This window comes from Rhincodon typus, chromosome 41, assembly GCF_021869965.1.
Source record: "Rhincodon typus isolate 14 chromosome 41, sRhiTyp1.1, whole genome shotgun sequence".
NCBI classification, from domain to species: Eukaryota; Metazoa; Chordata; class Chondrichthyes; order Orectolobiformes; family Rhincodontidae; genus Rhincodon; species Rhincodon typus.
The window spans coordinates 2,230,464-2,250,390 of NC_063372.1; the positions used below are offsets into that span (position 1 = coordinate 2,230,464).

General features: G+C 46.0%; 1 protein-coding gene across 1 annotated transcript in view; it reads left to right on the forward strand.

The window, feature by feature from the left end:
- LOC109925619 (bridging integrator 2-like) overlaps window positions 1–14,489 on the forward strand; it is a 71,453-nt gene extending 56,964 nt beyond the window's left edge. The window contains exons 9-12 of the mRNA XM_048619018.1: window positions 491–1,667; window positions 6,707–6,880; window positions 12,282–12,377; window positions 14,132–14,489. Of these exons, the coding sequence (XP_048474975.1) occupies window positions 491–1,667; window positions 6,707–6,880; window positions 12,282–12,377; window positions 14,132–14,239 (1,555 nt within the window). The 3' untranslated portion in view covers window positions 14,240–14,489. The remainder of the gene's footprint in view (window positions 1–490; window positions 1,668–6,706; window positions 6,881–12,281; window positions 12,378–14,131) is intronic.
- The last annotated feature ends 5,438 nt before the right edge of the window (window positions 14,490–19,927 follow it).

Below are 19,927 nucleotides of genomic sequence, written 5' to 3' on the forward strand. Positions count from 1 at the left end.
TTTTGGCTCCTCTCTCCGGATGGTGCCAACTGCCACTGGCTGAATTTTGTCCTTTACCCAAGTGGCCAGTTTGTGGTGTGAGGCCGCACGTGGGTGCATTTGCTGTTAGCTCCAGCAGTGAATTCCCGTAGCACTGCTGTCCCGCATCCAATCAAACATGTCAGGGAGTTGAGCCCGACCCGAGCACCTCCTCATCTGAGAAACGTGGAAAATAGGAGCAGGAGGAGACCATTCGGCCCTTTGAGCCTGCTCTGCCTTTCAGTATGATCATCCAACCCAGTCCCTACTTTCTCCCCATACCCTTTGATCCCTTTAGCCCTAAGAACTATATCTAAGTCAACCTGAAGTCTTCACTGTGTGATCTATCTGGCTCAGTGCCACAACAAACTGGGCTCTCATCTTCCTGAGCTAACAACTGTCTATGATGGCTTTTATTAACACTGTTGATCACCTATGAACACATGAGGTACCTGTGCTTTCTCTGTTACAGCAACAGGCGTTCATTGATTATCTCGTCACCAGTCAATCCTGCAAGTCAACTTTCAACCTCGTCAGAGATCAGCCTTGACCAATCTCCAGCGGCCGCTGCTTTGCCAAAGGAAGAGGCAGTACCTCCTAGTGCCCCATCGTCCACTGAAGCTGATCTGGCACAACCAACGGCACTGAGTCAGGCAGCCCCTGAAACGACCGAGCCACGCAAGGAGATCCTCCCTGCTGCTGCATCGTCACCCATCGAAACTCCGAAGCCTCTTCCACGCTTATCGCTAAGCCAGGTTGAGTCCCTAGATCTCCCTTCTTCCGAGGCACTATCTCCTCTAGCCTCACTTCAAGATACATCAGTCTCGGCTGATCTGGAACTTGCTGAGAAGCCTGGAGATTCGAGGTCAGAGTCTCCTGCCAAGGTGGTTGACACTCCTCCACTCGAAGCCCCTCGAAGTGACTCATCTCCACCAGAACCAACACTGGATGCAAGGTCCAGCGATGAATCTATCACTGATGGAAAGCACCCAGAAGTGTCAGCTGTCAATACCTCGCCATCACTGGAAACCTTATCCACTGTTAATGTTGACGCTGGTGAGGAACCCAGCACAGCCACTGAAGAATTAAATCTTTCGTCAATTCAAAATCCATCAACAGATCTGGCCACAAATCCTTGCCCAGCCCCATCGACTGGAGAAGTACCTCCGATGCCGAGTGATGCCCTCGAAGTCTCACCACCCGTGTCTTCTGATGCATTGGCTTCTTCTGAAAGTCAAGCACCTCGCGAGGAGATCGTGGAGGCTAGCCCTGTGGTGCTTGAAGATTCTGAGGCCCAACCTTCACCTTTGACGGACGATCGGGCATCGTCTGAGGGCATTCCCCAGGCCAGTCCTATAACCTCAGAGGTAGGACCTGAAAGCCAGGCCTTGAGTGAAGCCTTGTCCTCCCCTGAGGAAAGTACAGTCAACGAGGCGACTAGTTCAAGTAGCCCTCCAGCTCCTGAAATGCCACAAACTTGTATTGGGGAAAAAATGCCGCCTAAAGCTCAGAGCGAAGGCCCAGTACTTTCAGTTTCCCTTCCAGAGAATGATACCTTGAGCTCGTCAGAAGATGGCTCCCAGGACACTCCAGAGCCTTGTGAACTCGCCGTGACATCTGACCCAACGTCACCGGAGCCAGTGCCTCAGGTAAGGGGGATAGAGACATCGGGCTGATCAAAATTCAAGGAACCACTCACACCCCCCGTCTGGTTTCTGTCCAGCCCCACTCTTGCGCTGATGAAAGAAACTAGGAGTCATTCCATCGTTGTAAAGTGCGATTGTGTAGAACAGTTGCAGCTCTGAGGCTGATACCTGGGATTGTCTTGGTTTGAAGACAATGGATACGGGGACCATGAGCAGGTCAATGACACCCACTTATTTCCAACAGCTCAGAGTTTACCATATTCCAGTATTAAATATGTGCAAACGATTTTTTGTTTAAAGACATTACAAATATGTAGATCACACAATTCCCTCTGACACCATTCATTTGGTCTTTGAGGGACCACATCTCTTCCGTTTCCACTGTTTTGTCTTTATCTTAAAATCTTCTTTTTTCTCTTTCCCAATCACTCCACTCTCTTCTAGTTCGATGCATCCCTTCGTTTCTCCCCTCTCGGAGTCCTCAGCTCTCCCGATCCTCGCTTCCCAAACCTTTGGCCCTCCTCAAGTTGCCTTCTCTCTTACAGGCATCCCACGTGGTCTCCCTTGTGGTCCATCTACTGCCTGACCCTGTTGGCATCCTTCAATGGGGGTGGGCCAGTGAAGCACTCAGCAAACTGTAATCCTGAGTGCACCCCCCCATCTCACTCTCCCATTGACCTTTCCACCCTGTATTTATGGAAGCTATTGTAGAATTATAGAGTCATATAGCTCAGAAACAGTCCCTTTGGTCCAACCAGTCCATTCCGACCATAATCCCAAAGTAAACTAGTCCCACCTCCCTGCAGTTGGCCCATATCCCCTCAAACATTTCTTATTCATGTACTTATCCAAATGTTGTAACTCTACCCACATCCACCACTTCCTCTGGAAGTTCATTCCACACATAAACAAAATTGCCCCTCATGTCTTTTTTAAATCTTTTGCCTCTCACCTTAAAAATGCCCTACCCTTGGGAAAAGACACCTGCCATTCACTTTATCTACACCCCTTATGATTTTATAAACCTCTGTGAGGTCACCCCTCAACCTCCTATGCTCCAATGAAAAATGTCCCAGCCTATCCAGCCTCTCCTTATAACTCAAACTGTCAACTCCCAGCAACATCCCAGTAAATCTCTCCCGAACCCTCTCCAATTTATTAATATCCGTCCTATAACTGGGGAACCAGAACTGGACACGTTACTCCAGAAGAGGCCTTACCAACGTCCTGTGTAACCTCAACATGACGTCCCAACCTTCTATAAGGTGTCTCATTATTCTTCTTATTATTCTCATTCTTGACAATCTCCTTCCTGATCAACTCACCCTCTGACTGCAGATTCGATCAAAGGCTGTGTCTGCATCTCCATCTAGCCTGTCCATTCACTGGTGAACACCCTTGCTGTTCCATGAATTTATTGCGGCCTTAATGGAAACCTGGCTGAAGGGTGCTGAGACCTTTCCCCTGGAATATCTCTCACCACTTGTCCTTGCCATACCATCACAGTGGTGCTGTGACACTTTCACTGGATCACATATTGAACTGACCCCCTCAGCCCTTTGCTTTATACTCCTCCTTTCAGCGTCTTACTCTTTTCACTTCTCATTCAAATTCCTCACTTGCTATGCTTACCCAATTAAACAAAACACAGAAACCCACAAAATAGGAGCAGGAGTAGGCCATTCAGCCCTTCGAGCCTGCTCTGCTAGTCAGTAGGATCATAGCTGATAATCCAACTCAGTCCCCTGTTCCCACTTTCTCCCCATATCCTTTGATCCCTGTAGCCCTACAAACTCTCTCTAACTCCTTCTTGAAATCAGTGTATTGGCCTCAACCACTTGCTGTGACAGAGAATTCCACAGGCTCCCCACTCTGTGTGAAGACATTTCTCCTCATCTCAGTCCTAAATGGCCTACCCCTTACCCTTACATTGTGACCCCCTCCCCGGTTCTGAACTCCCCAGCCATCAGGAACATCCTCCCTGTGTTTACCCTGTCTAGTCCTGTTAGAATTTTATAGGTTTCTATGAGATCTCCCCTCCATCATTCTTCTAAACTCCAGTGAATATAGTCCTCACTGTCTCTCATCGTACATCGGTCCTGCCATCCAGATAATAAAAATTTTTCACTGCACTTCCTTCACTGCTTCTCGTCCTTAGCCTCTGCATCAACTGCCTTCTCATCCTTTGTGCTTTCAATCTCCATCTCACCTTCTCTGAGTTCATTGCCCTTGTAACCTCCCTAAATATCTCCCTCCGTATAAACTCCTCAATCCTTATTCAAGGCCATAACTTTGTTCTTGCTGGTTTTAGTGAAACTAGCACACTCTCTCACTCTGTCTGTCCTCCCTGATACCATCCTCATCTTCATTTCTGTAAATCCGAGGAACACAGATTGGCATGGATGTGATCAACACCTGATTTGTTCGTCCTTCACTAAATCTGGATGCCCAATAAAGCACTTTCACATCCTGCTCCGTCTTGAAGATATCTAATGAACTGGCTCAACAGGTTTCGGTGGGAGAGAATACCACAGGTTCAGAACTCTCTGAGTGAAGAAATTCTTCCTCATCTCAGGCCTGAATGGCTTTACCCCTTATTCTTAGACTGTGACCCCTTGTTCTGGACTTGCCCAACATCAGGAATGTTCTTCCCGCGTCTAGCCTGTCCAGTCCCATCAGGATTTTATATGTTTCTATGAGATCCACCCCCACCTCACGCCACCACCAACCACCACCACCGCCCCACCCCATGCTTCTAAATTCCAGTGAGTATAAGCCCAGTCAATCCAGTCTTTCTTTATATGTCAGTCCTGCCATCCTGGGAATCAGTTTGGTGAACCGTCACTGGACTCCGTCCATAACAAAAATGTCCTCCTTCAGGCTAGGAGACCAAAACTGCAGACAATACTCAAGGTGTGACCTCACCAAGGCCCTCTATAACTGCAGCAAGACATTCTTACTCCAATACTGAAATCCTCCAAAGAAGTTTGCCTAGACCCTAATTTTTTCTTATTTTTAAAGGCAAGTGTAATGTGTTGTGTTCAGGCTGCAATTTGATTGGTCAAACTACCAGGCTTGAAGCAAAACACACCTTATTCTTACACTATAGTTAAAATACAGACATAATAAAATACAGAATAAAATAAATTAGCTTAACTGTAACTTCTACTGAAATACTTAACAAGATAATATACATGTTGACTACCACTGATTAGCTGTTCCAATATAGTAACATCCCAGGAACACACCCTTAGCAAAGGCACATTCAGTGAAATAAATTGTCTCACATGCAATTCTCCAGTCCAGGAGGAAAGAACATCAAGAGAAAAGTCTGAGAGAGAGAAAGAACTCAGATGTTTTGCTGTAGCAGAGGAAGGTGTATTGCAGCTTCCAAACCCCAACGGCCGCTGAAAGTTTAACTAAAATTCTGGTTCTGTGGGAGCTTGACCCTACCCCTTCAGGCTGCTTCTATTGTTCCAAATTTAAAAAAAAACCCAAGGCCTCACTTTATTGGCTTGGAGCAGAGCACTCGGTACCTCTGTCTCAACCTCTCTTGAAAAAAACCAAGTCAGAATGTACCTATTAAAGCCAGAGTATTGCCACACAGGGTGTGGGCATCACTGGTGAGGCCAGTATTTGCTGCCCATCCCAATTTGCCTCTTGAACTAAATGGCTTGCCCATTTCAGAGGACAGTTAAGAGTCAACAATATTGCTGTAGGTCTGGAGTCACATGTAGACCAGACCAGGTAAAGATGGCAGATTTCCTTCCCTGAAGAGAACCAGCTGAGCTCTTACAACAATTGATAGTTATCATAGTTATCACCTCTGAGAGTTGATTGAATTTTATGGTTGGAGTTTGCTGCCATGGTGGGATTTGAACCCATGACGGCTGAGTTTTAGCTTGGGCATTACTGTTATCTAACTGTCACCCCTGTTCAATATTCCAGGATCATCCCAAATGCACACATAATCTGTGGTTTCTTTTCTCTGTCGCACACCATCTTCTTCAACCTCTCTCTCTCCCTCCCCTCCGTCCCCTCCACCCTCATCTCCAACAACTCACGTGTCTCTTTTGCACGAAGATTGAGATGGCCCATTTGGCTGTCTCGTTACTTCCCTCATTTTCCACCTATCCTTCCATTAAATGAGGTGGCATGGTGGCTCAGTGGTCAGCACTGCTGCCTCACAGCGCCAGGAACCTGATTTTGATTCCACCCTCGGGCAACTGTCTATGTGGAGTTTGCACATTCTCCCTGTGTCTGTATGGGTTTCCTCCGGGTGCTCTGGTTTCCTCCCACAGTCCAAAGATGTGCAGGTTAGGGTGGATTAACCATGTATATTGCCCATAGTGTCCAGGGATACATGGGTTAGGTGGGCTGTTGAGTCTAGTTAGGATGCAATTCAGGGGGTCGCTGTGGACTCAATGGGTCAAATGGCCTGCTTCCACACTGTAGGCATTCTATGAAACGATTCCCCCTCCTCTTCCCTCCCCTCCCCTCTTCAACCTGAGCCCTAAACCCATGAAATATCAGTTTTGGAACAAGTCAGACGTAATGATGTGACTAATTTTGAATTCAAGGCAGGGAGTGTTGGTAAGGGAGGAGGACAAGTTACGGTTCACTCAGGGAGTCAAGTTGCTGTGGCAACAGATGCTTTTACCAACATGTTGTACCCTCGAGACCTGGATAATGATTGTACAGGCTCCGATTCTCATTCCACTTCATGAAGGACCTGAATCTCTCCCACTCTTACTACCTGCCGATGGTGTCAGTTGGAAGGGTTCACAAGTTGATCCTTAACTTGTTTGGCCTCGTTATCAACTCACCTTCCTTGTCCATCAAGTCCTGGGAGTGGGACTCGAACCTGGAGCTTCTAGCTCAGAGGCAGGGACGCTGCCCACTCCGTCACAAGGGCTGCAGGACCTGCGATCTTAGCCTTGTATTGATATATCTGACCCAGTTGCGTGTTATAAATGATAGGGAAAATTTATTTTCAAAACTGCCAATACTGAGATTCATACCATTACGTTTATCCCATTTAGGACATGGCTGTTCCCGTTGCTGATAAGGGCAAGGTGGAAGACATCAGAGATAAGGCTGATGAAAGAAAAGAGGCATCTCTGTCTTCTTCAGGCAGTGAAGGACTGACATTGGATGAAAGCAACGCTGTGGAGCAGTCAGCTTGTGAAGAACTGCCACCTGGATTTATGTATAAGGTACATATGTTCCCGACTGAGGCATTGCTCCACTAGTCACATTATCAGTGCAAATGTTTAAGTTACTCAGTTGCATCTCGCTGGGGTAGATCAAACCCCACTATTTGCAGAGTTACCACAGCCCTTAAAGCTTCTAAAAGTACATGGAATTCCCCTATTTTTCTGTCTTGAAGACGCAGGTTGATAGAAAGCACAGACCAGGTTTTGGGGATTCTACATATACATTAAGGACAAAAGGGTAACTACGGAGAGAATAGGGCCCCTTAAAGATCAGCAAGGCCTCCTATGTGTGGAACTGCAGGAGGTGATGGAGATACTAAATGAGTATTTTGCGTCAGTATTTACTGTGGGGAAGGATTTTGAAGCTAGATAAATTGGAGAAATAAATAGCAACATCTTGAAAAATGTCCATATGAGAGAGGAGGAGGTGCTGGATGTCTTAAAACACATAAAGGTGGATAAATCCCCGGGACCTGATTAGGTGTACCCTAGAACTCTGTGGGAAGCTAGGGAAGTGATTGCTGGGGCCCTTGCTGACATATTTGTAACATCGATAGCCACAGATGAGATGCCGGAAGACTGGAGGTTGGCTAAAGTGGTGCCACTGTTTAAGAAAGGTGGTAAGGAAAAGCCAGGGATCTATAGACCGGTGAGCCTGACATCAGTGGGTAAGTTGTTGGAGGGGATCCTGAGGGACAGGATTTACATGTGTTTGAAAAGGCAAGGACTGATTATGGATAGTCAACATGGCTTTGTGCATAGGAAATTATGTCTCAATAACTTGATTGAGTTTTTTGAAGACGTAACGAAGAGGACTGATGAAGGCAGAGTGGCGGACGTGACCTATATGGACTCCAGTAAGGTGTTCAACAAGGTTCCTCATGGTAGACTGGTTAGCAAGTTAGATCACATGGGATACAGGGAGAACTAGCCATTTGGATACAGAACTAGCTCAAAGGTAGGAGACAGAGGGTGGTGATGGAGGGTTGCTTTTCAGACTGGAGGCCTGCGACTAGCAGCCACAAGGATCGGTGGTGGGTCCACTGCTTTTGGTCAATTATAGAAATGATTGTGAACATAGGAGGTATGGTTAGTAAGTTTGCAGATGACACCAAAATTGATGGTGTGGTGGACAGTGAAGAAGGTTACCTCAGAGTACAGCGGGACCTTGATCAGATGGGCCAATGGGCCGAGGAGTGGCGGATGGAGTTTAATTTAGATAAATGTGAGGTGCTGCATTTTTGGAAAGGCAAATCAGGACAGGACTTATACACTTAATGGTAAGGTCCCGGGGAGTGATGCTGAACAAAGAGACCTTGGAGTACAGGTTCATAGTTCCTTGAAAGTGGAGTTGCAGGTCGACAGGGTAGTGAAGGAGGTGTTTGGTAAGCTTGCCTTTACTGGTCAGTGCATTGAGTATAGGAGTTGGGAGGGTCATGTTGCAGCTGTACAGGACATTGGTTAGGCCACTATTGTAATACTGTGTTCACTCCTGGTCTCTCTGCTATAGGAAAGATGTTGTGAAACCTGAAAGGGTTCAAAAAAGATTTACAAGGATGTTGCTGGGATTGGAGGGTTTGAGCTATAGGGAGAGGCTGAATAGGCTGGGGCTATTTTCCCTGGAGCATCGGAAGCTGAGGGGTGACCTTATAGAGGTTTATAAAATCATGAGGGGCATGGATAGGGTAAATAGCCAAGGTCTTTTCCCTAGAGTGATGGAGTCCAGAACTAGAGGGCATAGGTTTAAGGAGCGAGGGAAAAGTTATAAAAGGGCCTAAGGGGCAACATTTTCACACAGAGGGTGGTGCGTGTATGGAAGAAGCTGCCAGAGGAAGTGGTGGAGGCTGGTACGATTCCAACATTTAAAAAAGCATCTGGATGGGTATATGAATAGGAAGGGTTTAGAGAAATTGGAGAAATAAATGGCGACATCTTGAAAAATGTCCATATTAGAGAGGAGGAGGTGCTGGACGTCTTAAAACACATAAAGGTGGATAAATCCCTGGGACCTGATTAAGTGTACCCCAGAACTCTGTGGGAAGCTAGAGAAGTGAGTGTGGGCCAAATGCTGGAAAATGGGACTAGATTAATTTCGGATTTCTGGTCAGCATGGATGAGTTGGACTGAATGGTCTGTTTCTATATTGTACAGCTCTATGACTCTACTTACAAGAATTGCGATTTACTACAAGGAAATAGACTCTGGCTGTAGATAAACAATTATGAGCTGTCAGCATATAACGACAAATTAAAACTCTAACCCTCTTATAAACTCCCCCATGACACTCTCATATAGACTCACACACACACACTCTCGCACACAGATTCAGATTCGCCCTCGCGCACACACACTCAGAATCTCACACACACAAGTACAAACTCTCATACACACTCACTCGCACACACACGCAGACACACATACACTCTCATACAGACACACACACAGAATCTCTCTCTCACCCACAGACACACACAAACTCTCACACACACTGACATGCACTCAGAATCTCACAAGCATACACGCACACACACACACACACACACACACACACACACATTCAGAATCTGACACACACTCATAAACAGACATAAACACTCACGCAGACACACACATAAACAAACATACACACATACTCACACACAAGATACACACATGCACATGCTCACACACACGCTCACACATATATAAACAGACACACACATAGACGCATGTATGTAAACAAACATATACACACACACACACAGAGTAAAACAAAGGACAGAGATTGATGAATTCTCAGTCTGTGGAGCTTTTTTTTGCTGCTGATATTTTTCCCCAAATCACCTGTGTCTCTGCTGAGCTTGACAAAATTGAATTGATGACAGCTGTGTACCAATGCAAGATTTTTTAAACAAACATTCAATTCCATTGCAAATCATGCTGAATCCAAGCCTTTGGAAAGTAGTCACAGTTCTGCTTCTCTGTGTTTGCATGATCGTCAAAATACAAGGTGTTGGCTTGATCGAGTTCCCAAATTTCAACCAGGAGAGGGAGCGTGATCTTGAACCTTACAACTCCTCACTACTGCTTCTATCTGCTTCTTTTCTTCCTTTCTGACTCCCCAGATGTTTGAAGTGGAAGCCAAATCTAGCAACTGTTGCTAGGTAACCACCAGCTTCGAAGCCTCACGTTATCTTCCAAAGACCTGTGAGCACAATCGATCCTCTTCATTCCAGAAACTGTCCAAACAATTCAATATCTTCCAGTTTTTTGCATAGTCCTAAGAATGCCACAGAATCCTCTCTGAGCTATTGAGTTTAAGATGGATGTAACTTACTAATATCTCTGACTGGGATTTAACCAGCTAACAAATAAAACCAAAAGAACTGCAGATGCTGGAAATCAGAAACAAAAGCAGAAATTGCTGGAAAATCCCAGCACCTGTGGAGCATCTATGGAGAGAAATCAGAGTTAACATTTCTGGTCCAGTGACCAAGTCTGTCAATCCTGCTGTCTGGTTGTTGGAAGTTGCATTGAAACAGAACAATCACCAAAGTGCTTTTGTTATTTACCAGAATCAATCTATTCTTGCAGCAAAGAGTTGCTCAGTTTTCTGCTGTGCCGGTAATGTGATACCTCCTCAAAATACAAGAAATATCTGACTTCCAGCCTTCACTATGCAAGCTCAGCATCGCTGAGACATCCCTGGAGCAGGATGTGTCTCAGCCGAAGGGGTATCATGAACCATATAGACAGGCTTTGTGCCTACATCTTTTTTTGACTATTCATGAAATGTGGGCTTCGCTGGCTGACCAGCATTTATGGCCTGTCCCTAGTTGCTCTTTGAGAGGGTGGCGTTGAGTTGCCTTCTTGAGCTGCTGCAATCCATGTGCTGTAGGTCGACCCACAATGCTTGTAGGGAAGTAATTCCAGGATTTTGACCTGGCAACACTGAAGGAATGGCAATATAGTTCCAAGTCAAGATGGTGAGTGGTTTGAAGGGGAACCTGCAGGGAATGGTGTTCCCATGTATCTGCTGCCCTTGTCCTTTTAGATGGAAGTGGTCATGGGTTTGGAAGATGTTTGGGGACCCTTGGTCAATTTCTGCAATGCATCTTATAGATGGTACACATTGCTGCTACAGTGTGTCAGTGGTGGAGGGAGTGGATGTTTGTGGATGTAGTGCTATTCAAATGGGCTGCTTTGACCTGGATGTCGTCAAGTTTCTTGAGTGTTGTTGGAGCCCATTCGGCAAGTGGGGAGTATTCTATCACACTCCTGACTTGTGCCTTGTAGATGGTGGACAGGCTTTGGGGAGTCAGGAGGTGAGATACTTGCCGCAGTATTCTAGCCTTTGAATTGCACTTATAGCTGCTGTGTTTATGTGGTGAGTCCAGTTCAGTTTCTGGTAACCCTGAGGATGTTGATAGTGAGAGATTCAGTGATGGTAATGCAATTGACTGTCAAGGAGAGGTGGTCAGATTGTGTCTTGTTACAGATGTACTTTGCCTGGCACTCAGACAAGGGGAAAGGTTGAGAAGGGGAGTCCTTTGCGGTAACCTCAGCCATTCCTGCCAGGAGGAATTGAACTGAAGCTGTTGGCATCACTTGGCATCACAAACCAACAGTCCAGCCAACTGAACTAACCAACCTCCCACAGATGCCCATTTGGAAAACTGGAATGTTGCCATGGGGTCCATCTCATTGCGGGCTCACGGGAATGTGCTCCGAACAATTCAATGGCAGAATGGGTCAAGCACTTGTTCCACAGAGGAAGATACTCAGGCCAGTCTCAGGTACAAGATGATGCAAGTTAAACACAGCATTGCTTCAAGCACAATTGAGGAACGAGGTCCTTTATCCGATGAACTGAGTTGACCGTTAACCCCTCCCTCAGGCTTGGATCATTGATTTCAGCGAGAGGAAACTGCTGCATTTTTGCAAATGCAGCATTCCAAAGTGGTGGGACATTTGTGGAACTTAAAGCTGGACAGACCATAGTTTCAGTTGCTCCCTATCTTCCATCTGGTTGAAGTTTGTTTATACTGTTGTAGAGCAGAGGTGAGTCTTAAGCTTAATCCCAAACTGGGGGTAGGGGATCCTAAGTGGGATCGTGAACTGAAACGTTTGGGTAACCAGCTCCATAGAGCTCCAACAGGTGTATACCAGCTTCTTACCCTCTCTAACAAGCCCTTGCCTTCCAGGATACCACCCAAGACATTACCACTACATTTCACAGGCTTCCTTACCACCCTCCCTTACCCCTACCTGACCTTTGGAACTCTCCCTTCTCTCCCTCAGGTCTCACTGAGGGGTCTGTTCGAGCGTGAAATGGGGTCAGAGCGGGAAAGTGTTTGGCAAGGCAATGGTGGCAATTTCACGAGTGAAAGAGATTTGATCCATGCTGTGTTTTCTTTTGCAGGTTAAGGCCACACACAACTCCTGTGAGGAGGCACACTTACAGTTTACTCAGGGGGACATCATATTGGTTCTGTCTGTCGATGGGACTCAGATAGAGGTGAGCAATTTATGGACTGAGCAGAGAAGCAAGTGACACAATGCGGTCTGCACCCAGCATTGAGAGACAGCCAGTGTTCTCATGTCAGGCCTGCTCCCACTGCCTGCAGGAAAAGGATTTGAGTTGCAATCCCATGGACTCATGAGTGGCTGTTAGTGCAGTGACAGGCTTCACAGAACAACCAGGGGTGTGTTTATCACTGTGGCAAGAAGGAGGGATGAAGGTGGCAGGGGATATATCAACCTGCATCACCAAGAGGCACTGATTGCAGAAGGGGAACGTATGCATGTGAATGAGAGTGTCACTGTGACATGAATGACTTGGCTTTAATGTTTATAAAGTGGCAGAACTGTCCACAACTGTACTGTACCGCACTGTTATACAGTGACCAACTTGGCCCCACTAGCAGTGTACCCCAGTGTTATACAGTGACAGACTTATATCCACCACTACTGCACCCTAATGTTATACAGTGACAGACCTGTCCCCACCAGTACTATACCCCAGTGTTATACAGTAACAGACCTGTCCCCACCAGTACCGTACCCCAGTGTTATACAGCGACAGACCTGTCCCCACCAGTACCGTACCCCAGTAATACAGCGACAGACTCTTCTCCACTACCACTCTATTCCAGTGCTGTAGAGCGACAGACCTGTCCCCACCAGTACGCTATCCCAGTGTTATAGAGTGAAAGACCTGTCCCCACCAGTACTGTACCCCAGTGATATACAATTGCAGACCTATCCTCTCCAGTACTGTACCGCAGTGTTATACTGTGTTGGACCTGTCCACCACTACTGCAGTCCAGTGTTATACAGTAACAAACCTGACCCCACCAGTACTGTACCCCAGTGTTATACAGTGACAGACCTGTCCCCACCCAGTACTGTACCTCGGTGTTACACAGTAACAAACCTGTCCCCACCCAGTACTGTACCTCAGTGTTATACAGTGACAGACCTGTCCCCACCCAGTACTGTACCTCAGTGTTATACAGTAACAAACCTGTCCCCACCGTTACTGTACCCCAGTGTTATACTGTGACAGACCTGTCCACCGTCACTGTTTCCCAGTGTTATACAGTGACAGACTTGTCCACCACTACTGTACCCCAGTGTTTTACAGTGACTGATCTGTCCCCACCAGTACTATAGTCCAGTGTTCTACGATAACAGACCTGTCCCCACCAGTACCGTAGTTCGGTGTTATACAGTAACAGACCTGTCCCCGCCAATACTGTACCCAAGTGTTATACAGTAACACACAGCTCTCCTAGACTGCATGTTTGGAGATGAGGAGTGTGAATTTCTTAATATTGGAACTCACTTGGCGTGATTTGGTACTTTTCTTCTTGTAGTTCCCTGGTATGTCAGTATTTATATGGACAAAGCTCTTTACTGAACTGTCAAGATGTACTGTATGCTCAGTGTTCTCATGAAGCACCAAACCCTCGTGTTTTATCTGTTTATGCCATGGTTTTTATCTGTCCAGAGAGCTGTCCATTTTGCTCCTACTCCTCTTTGCCTGTCTCATGCAGTATTTGTATAAATTGTGTTAAGATCCTGTCCATTGTGACGGTTCCGGTGTTGATGTGCACTTTGTGTTGGCTTATTATTATTATGGGTTGCTCGTTCTGAGTGTTGATGCCAGGTACACATGGCCCAGACGTAATGCCAGCATTATGTGTAATCCCAATGATGCTGTTGGTCTTTTTGTACTTGTTGACGTACTGATTTTCATTTCTGTTACAGACAAAAGGATGCCTAATGGGTGTGAGAGAGGCAGATTGGAGTCTGAAGAAGGATCTTGCCACTCTGCAAGGCCCATTCCCAGAACACCTTGCTGAGCGTGTGGATTGATAACAGATTTGTTTATTGACACTGCTAGCTCCGGCTCCACTGAGAAAGCCATCACATCGCTACATTAATCTAAGTGCAAAGCTGGCTTCCGTGGACTGCAATAGCGAGCACAACAACAGAGCTCGGTTGCAGCTGAACAGTGGCAAAGCTGGAGAAGACTTGAAAGAGCTTTACAGTCTCTGTTTGTATGCCTTTGCCTTGAGTTTCATTTATTGACATGCACTGCATTAAAAAGCCGCATTGTGGAAAACCAGATTGTTGTTTGACTGGAACAGGTTGCCGGCAAAATCTTCAGCACTTTTCCATCCCTTTGACTTGTATGGAATATTGATTTCCCAAAATCCCTTCACTGGGTTCCTGAATGTGGTTGGATAGCGGGGTTGGGTTTGAAAGAGTGATAAATTTGACCTTGTTTCTCTCTTGATTTTGAAATGCAACAATTCAAATTCTGTCATCTGTGCGCAGTTATGGGATTTGAGCTTGAGGTTTTCGTGGCACAAAATGGTTATCAAACCAACCAACAGAGTTCCAGCCCAATTTTTTTTCTTCACTCTTGCCTGGGATGTGGGTGTCACTCACTAGGTCACCATTTGTTGCCCATCCCATGAACTAAATGATGTGTTCGGCCACTCAAGTCAATGTGGGTCTGGAGTCACGTGTAGGCCAGTCCAGGGTGAGAAAGACCATAAGGTGCAGGCGCAGAAGTAGGCCATTCAGTCCATCGAGTCTGCTCCGCCATTCAATGAGATCATGGCTGATGTGATCGTCCTCAACTCAACTTTCCTGCCTTTTCCCCATAACCCTCAATTCCCTTCCTGATTAAAAATCTATCTCAGCCTTCAATCTACTGAATGACCCAGCCTCAACAGCCCTCTGTGGTGAAGAATTCCACAGATTCACTGCCCTCTGAGAGAAGAAATTCCTCCTCATCTCTGTCTTAAATGGGCGACCTCTTATTCTGAGATTACACCCTTTGGTCCTAGACTCTGCCACAAGGGGAAACAACCTCTCCATATCTCCCCTGTCAAGTCCCCTAAGAATCTTATATGTTTCAATAAGGTCACCTCTCATTCTCCTAAACTCCAATGAGTACAGGCCCAACCTCCTCAACCTCTCCTCATAAGACAGTCCCTCCATACCCAGGATCAGCCCAGTGAACCTTCTCTGGACTGCCTCCAATGGCAGCCTATCTTTCCTTGGATAAGGGGCACAAAACTGTTGACAGTGTTCCGTAGTTTTGGCAAAACGTCCCGACTTTTATACACCTTTCCCTTTGAAATAAACATTTCATTTGCCTTCCCTGTTACCTACTTAACCTGGATGCTAGCTTTTCGTAATTCAAACACTTGGACCTCCAAAGCCTTCTGTGCTGTTGGTTCCTGCAGTATTTCTCCATATTAAAAAAATACAACTCTACTATTGTTCCTGCCAAATTGCATAACCTCACAGTTTTCCACGTTATGTCCCATCTGTAAAGCTTTTGCTTTACCTGTGTATATACCTCTGCAAACTCTCAGTGCTACCCTCACCACTTGCATTCCGACCTATTTTTGTGCTGTTGCAAATTTGGCTACAGTACATTCACTTTCCTCATCCAAGTCATTAATATATATTGTCAATAATTGTGACCCCAGCACTGACCCCTGTGGCACTCCACTAGTTACAGGTTGCCAGCCTGAAAGTTATCCCAATTCTGTCTTCTGTTAGTTAGACAATCCTCGATCCATGCTAATATGCTACCTGCAACATGATGGACTCATGTGTGGTACCTCATCATAAGGACAGCGAATTTGCTTCCTAAAGGACATTGGTGAACCAGATGGATGTTAACAACATTTGATGTTTATTGGCATGGTTACTATTACTGATGATAATTTTCATTTGTCTATTCATTAATTAAATGAATTTAAATTCTGCTAATGTGCACAGTGGCTCAGTGGTTAGCACTGCTGCCTCACAGCACTAGGGACCTGGGTTCAATTCCAGCCTCGGGTGACTGTTTGTGTGGCGTTTGTACATTCTCCCCGTGTCTGTGTGGGTTTCCTCCCCCAGTCCAAAAATGTGCAGGTTAGGGTGGGTTGGTCAGGCTAAATTTCCCATAATATCTAGGGATGCGTAGGTTAGGTGGATTAACCATGGGAAATGTGGGGTTATGGGGATAGGGTAGTGGGATGGGTCTGGGTGGTATGCTCTTCAGAGACTTGTTGTGGACTCGATAGAACGAGTAGCCTGCTTCCACACTGTAGGGATTTGAACATTCCAGGAGCGTTAGCCATTGACGTTATCCCCCAACAGAATAGAGCCTATTTGACACTGATATCACCACGGTGACCTGCCCATGAGGGAGATAAAGCAAATCAGTGCTGCAAATGGATGTCCTCTTCCAATGCAAACACTTGCCGTTTCTGTTGTTTCAAAGGCACAATGAAAGTTTTAACCAACCGGCCTGAAAAGTGGCAGATTAAATTCAGTGTCGGGAAATGTGAGGCTATTCACATTGGATCAGAGACAAAAGATCAGAATATTTGTGAATGAAGAGAGCCTACAGCTGGGTGAGGAGGAAACAGATTTAGGGGTGTGTGTGCATGGCACCTAAAGTTAGTGGGTAAGGAACACAAAGGGATTAGGAAATGCCCATGGAATGCTGGAAAGCTTTGTTGAATGAATGAGTTATTGTTACTTGTATTTAACAAACAAATAGAGCGAAAATCATAGAATGCTTACAGTGTGGAAGCAGGCCATTCAGCCCATCGAGTCCACACTGACCCTCGGAAGAGCAACCAACCCAGGCCCACTCCCCCTACCCTATCCCTGCATTTCTCATAGCTAATCCACCTAGCCTGCACATCCCTGAACACTTTGGGCAATTTAGCATGGCCAATCCACCTAAACCTGCACATCTTTGGACTATGGGAGGAAACCAGAGCAAATCCACGCAGACGCAAGGAGAATGTGCAAACTCCACACAGGCAGTGACCTGAGGGTGGAATTGAACCCAGGGCTCTGGTGCTGTGAGGCAGCAGTGCTAACCACTGAGCCACCATGCCACCCCAAAGGATAATATGTTGCCATGCTCTGGTGCCATTTTGAATTACAGTAGATATTGAAAGATTGAACTGAAACCAGAGTTCATCTTCCTCCCATCTTGTACTCCATTCATCATTGGGGTGTGGTGGTGTCTCCACAATGGGCTCTGGGCCCACAATGGCCCCGTATCACAGTCAATTCCAGGAGTTCTGCTCCAGGCCTCTGCTGCCAGGAGCACCACACCGATCCTACCGCTGCTCCTGCCAATGCCAGGAGGACCAATTTGGGTCTACCGCATTGCCACAGCTGAAGCCCAATATCTCCGATTCCCATGCTGACGATAGACGCCATTTTCACTGCCAATGAAGAAACAAAAAGAAGACGTAAAGGAGAGAGGGAAGGAAAGAAAAGGTTGGTTTCAGTTAGCCTGGTGCTCAGCTCAAGAGCTCGAACGCTACTTACCCTGTCTTTGCCGTGCTGCTCTACTGGGGTGGAGAGTGCAGCGGGTAGTGTTCCTGCCTTTAAGCTAGAGGCCCTGGGTTCAAGTCCCACTCCAGGACATGATGGATGATGAAGGAATGGCCAAACTGTGGGTCAATTTCTAAATCCTTCTCGCACATGTCAATGCTAGGTGGTAAGAATGGGAGAGATTCCTGGTCAGCCATGTCAGCCTCCACCATCACTAGCTCCTGGCTCCAACAGGCAGGCAAAAGTATATATGGTTATAATTGTGTTCCCTTGAGTGCAAGTGATTTAGTCAGGGTATTGAAAGTATTTCAAAGACTTGCCAATGGCAGTTTAGATACAAGAATTGAACAAATAGGAAGGACAGACTACTCATAACTGATGAAAAGGCTTACTAGCATCAAATCTCAATGAGAGGATGGGTCGTGCTAATGACAGTCTTTCTGTTCTCAACCTTCTTAAGTTATTCAAGCTGTTAAACCAAAGCTAACAGGGATCCATTTGAACTTTTTTCCTTTGTGCGAGGCAACGTTTCCCTCCCATCTGCTGCTTATCTATTTTATTTCTGGATGACTAGTGAGTGTCTTTGCCAACTGCTCATTGAATCATGCCTTCCATTCTAACATTTGTGACTAAGGGACAAATACACAGGATAAGCACATTAAGAGCTGTGCTTGAAGGAGTTACGCAAACTCAAAAATGCTCTTCTTAAGAATAATGGACAATTGTATGCTTCGTATCTCTGAAATTTTATTCCTAAGATACCTCAAACACAGTATTTAGAATCATAGATTTATACAGCACGGAAATATACCCTTCAGTTCAACTCATCCACGCTGACCAGATATCCTAAATTAATCTCGTCCCGTTTGCCAGCATTTGGCCTATATTCCTCTAAACCCTTCCTATTCATATCCCCAATCAGATGCCTTTTAAATGTTGTAGTTGTACCAGCCTCCACCACTTCCTCTGGCAGCTCGTTCCATACACACACCACTCTTTGTGTGAAAAAGTTGCCCCTCAGGTCCCTTTTAAATCTTTCCCCTCTCACCTTAAACCGATGCCCTCTAGGTTTGGACTCCTCTATCCTGGGAAAAAGACCTTTGCTATTTGCCTTATCTCTGCCCCTCATGATTTTATAAACCTCTATAAGGTCACCCCTCAGCCTCTGATGCTTCAGGGAGAATTCCTTTTCAAATTGCTATTTATAGCTTTTTCTAAAAGGCTTTCAGAACTACTGTTCCTTGTAACTATTTCAGTTAAATATAAATGCTCTTCACCTTGAGATGGAAACATTCTTACTGACTTCTCATGTTTGACCCCTGACCAATCAAGCTATTTCTAAGTTTCCTGTTCATTTTCTTTATGTCTTGACCACACTCTCTAGGTAACAGTAAAGAACAGTCAGGCTCATTAATAACAGTGTGGATGAACACAGCAGGCCAGGCAGCGTCAGAGGAGCAGGAAAACTGACGTTTCGGGTTGGGACCCTTCTTCAGAAATGGGGGAGGGGGAAGGGGGCTCTGAAATAAATAGAGAGGAGGGGTGGGGCTGGGGAAGGTGATAGGTGAGTGCAGGTAGGTAGTGGTAAGGATTGGTCAGTGAGGTGGGAGGAGCAGATAGGTAGGGAGGGAACATACTGGAGTACCTGGAGGAAACTCACACAGACAAGGGGACAATGTGCAAACCCCACACAGACAGATGCCTGAGGGTGGAATTGAACCCAGGTCCCTGGCACTGTGTGGCAGCAGTGCTAACCACTGAGCCACCATGCCACCCCAAATTAAAACTTTATAGGCTGTTTCTTCTCTCTTCTGAGGACATTTCGCTAAAATGTGACTTCTGCTTCCCTGTTTTGATGAATGAAAGCCGATTACTTACAGAGAATGCTAATACAAGTTGTTTGCTGTTTGTTTACTGGCCAAAGACTTTTCCTTCGTAGCCCAGAATGAGGGGTGTTGATGTCGTCAGTCAATCTGCTATGGAGCAACGCTGACTTCGAAACTGCCCATTGTTTCACAATCATTTCATTCAAAATGCCATAGAGTCAGAGAGTCCTACAGCATGGAAACAGACCCTTCGGTCCCACCAGTCCATGCTGACCACAATCCCAAACTAAACTATTCCCATCTGCCTGCGCTTGGCCCAAATCTCTCCAAATATTTCTTATACATGTACCTATCTAAATGTCTTTTA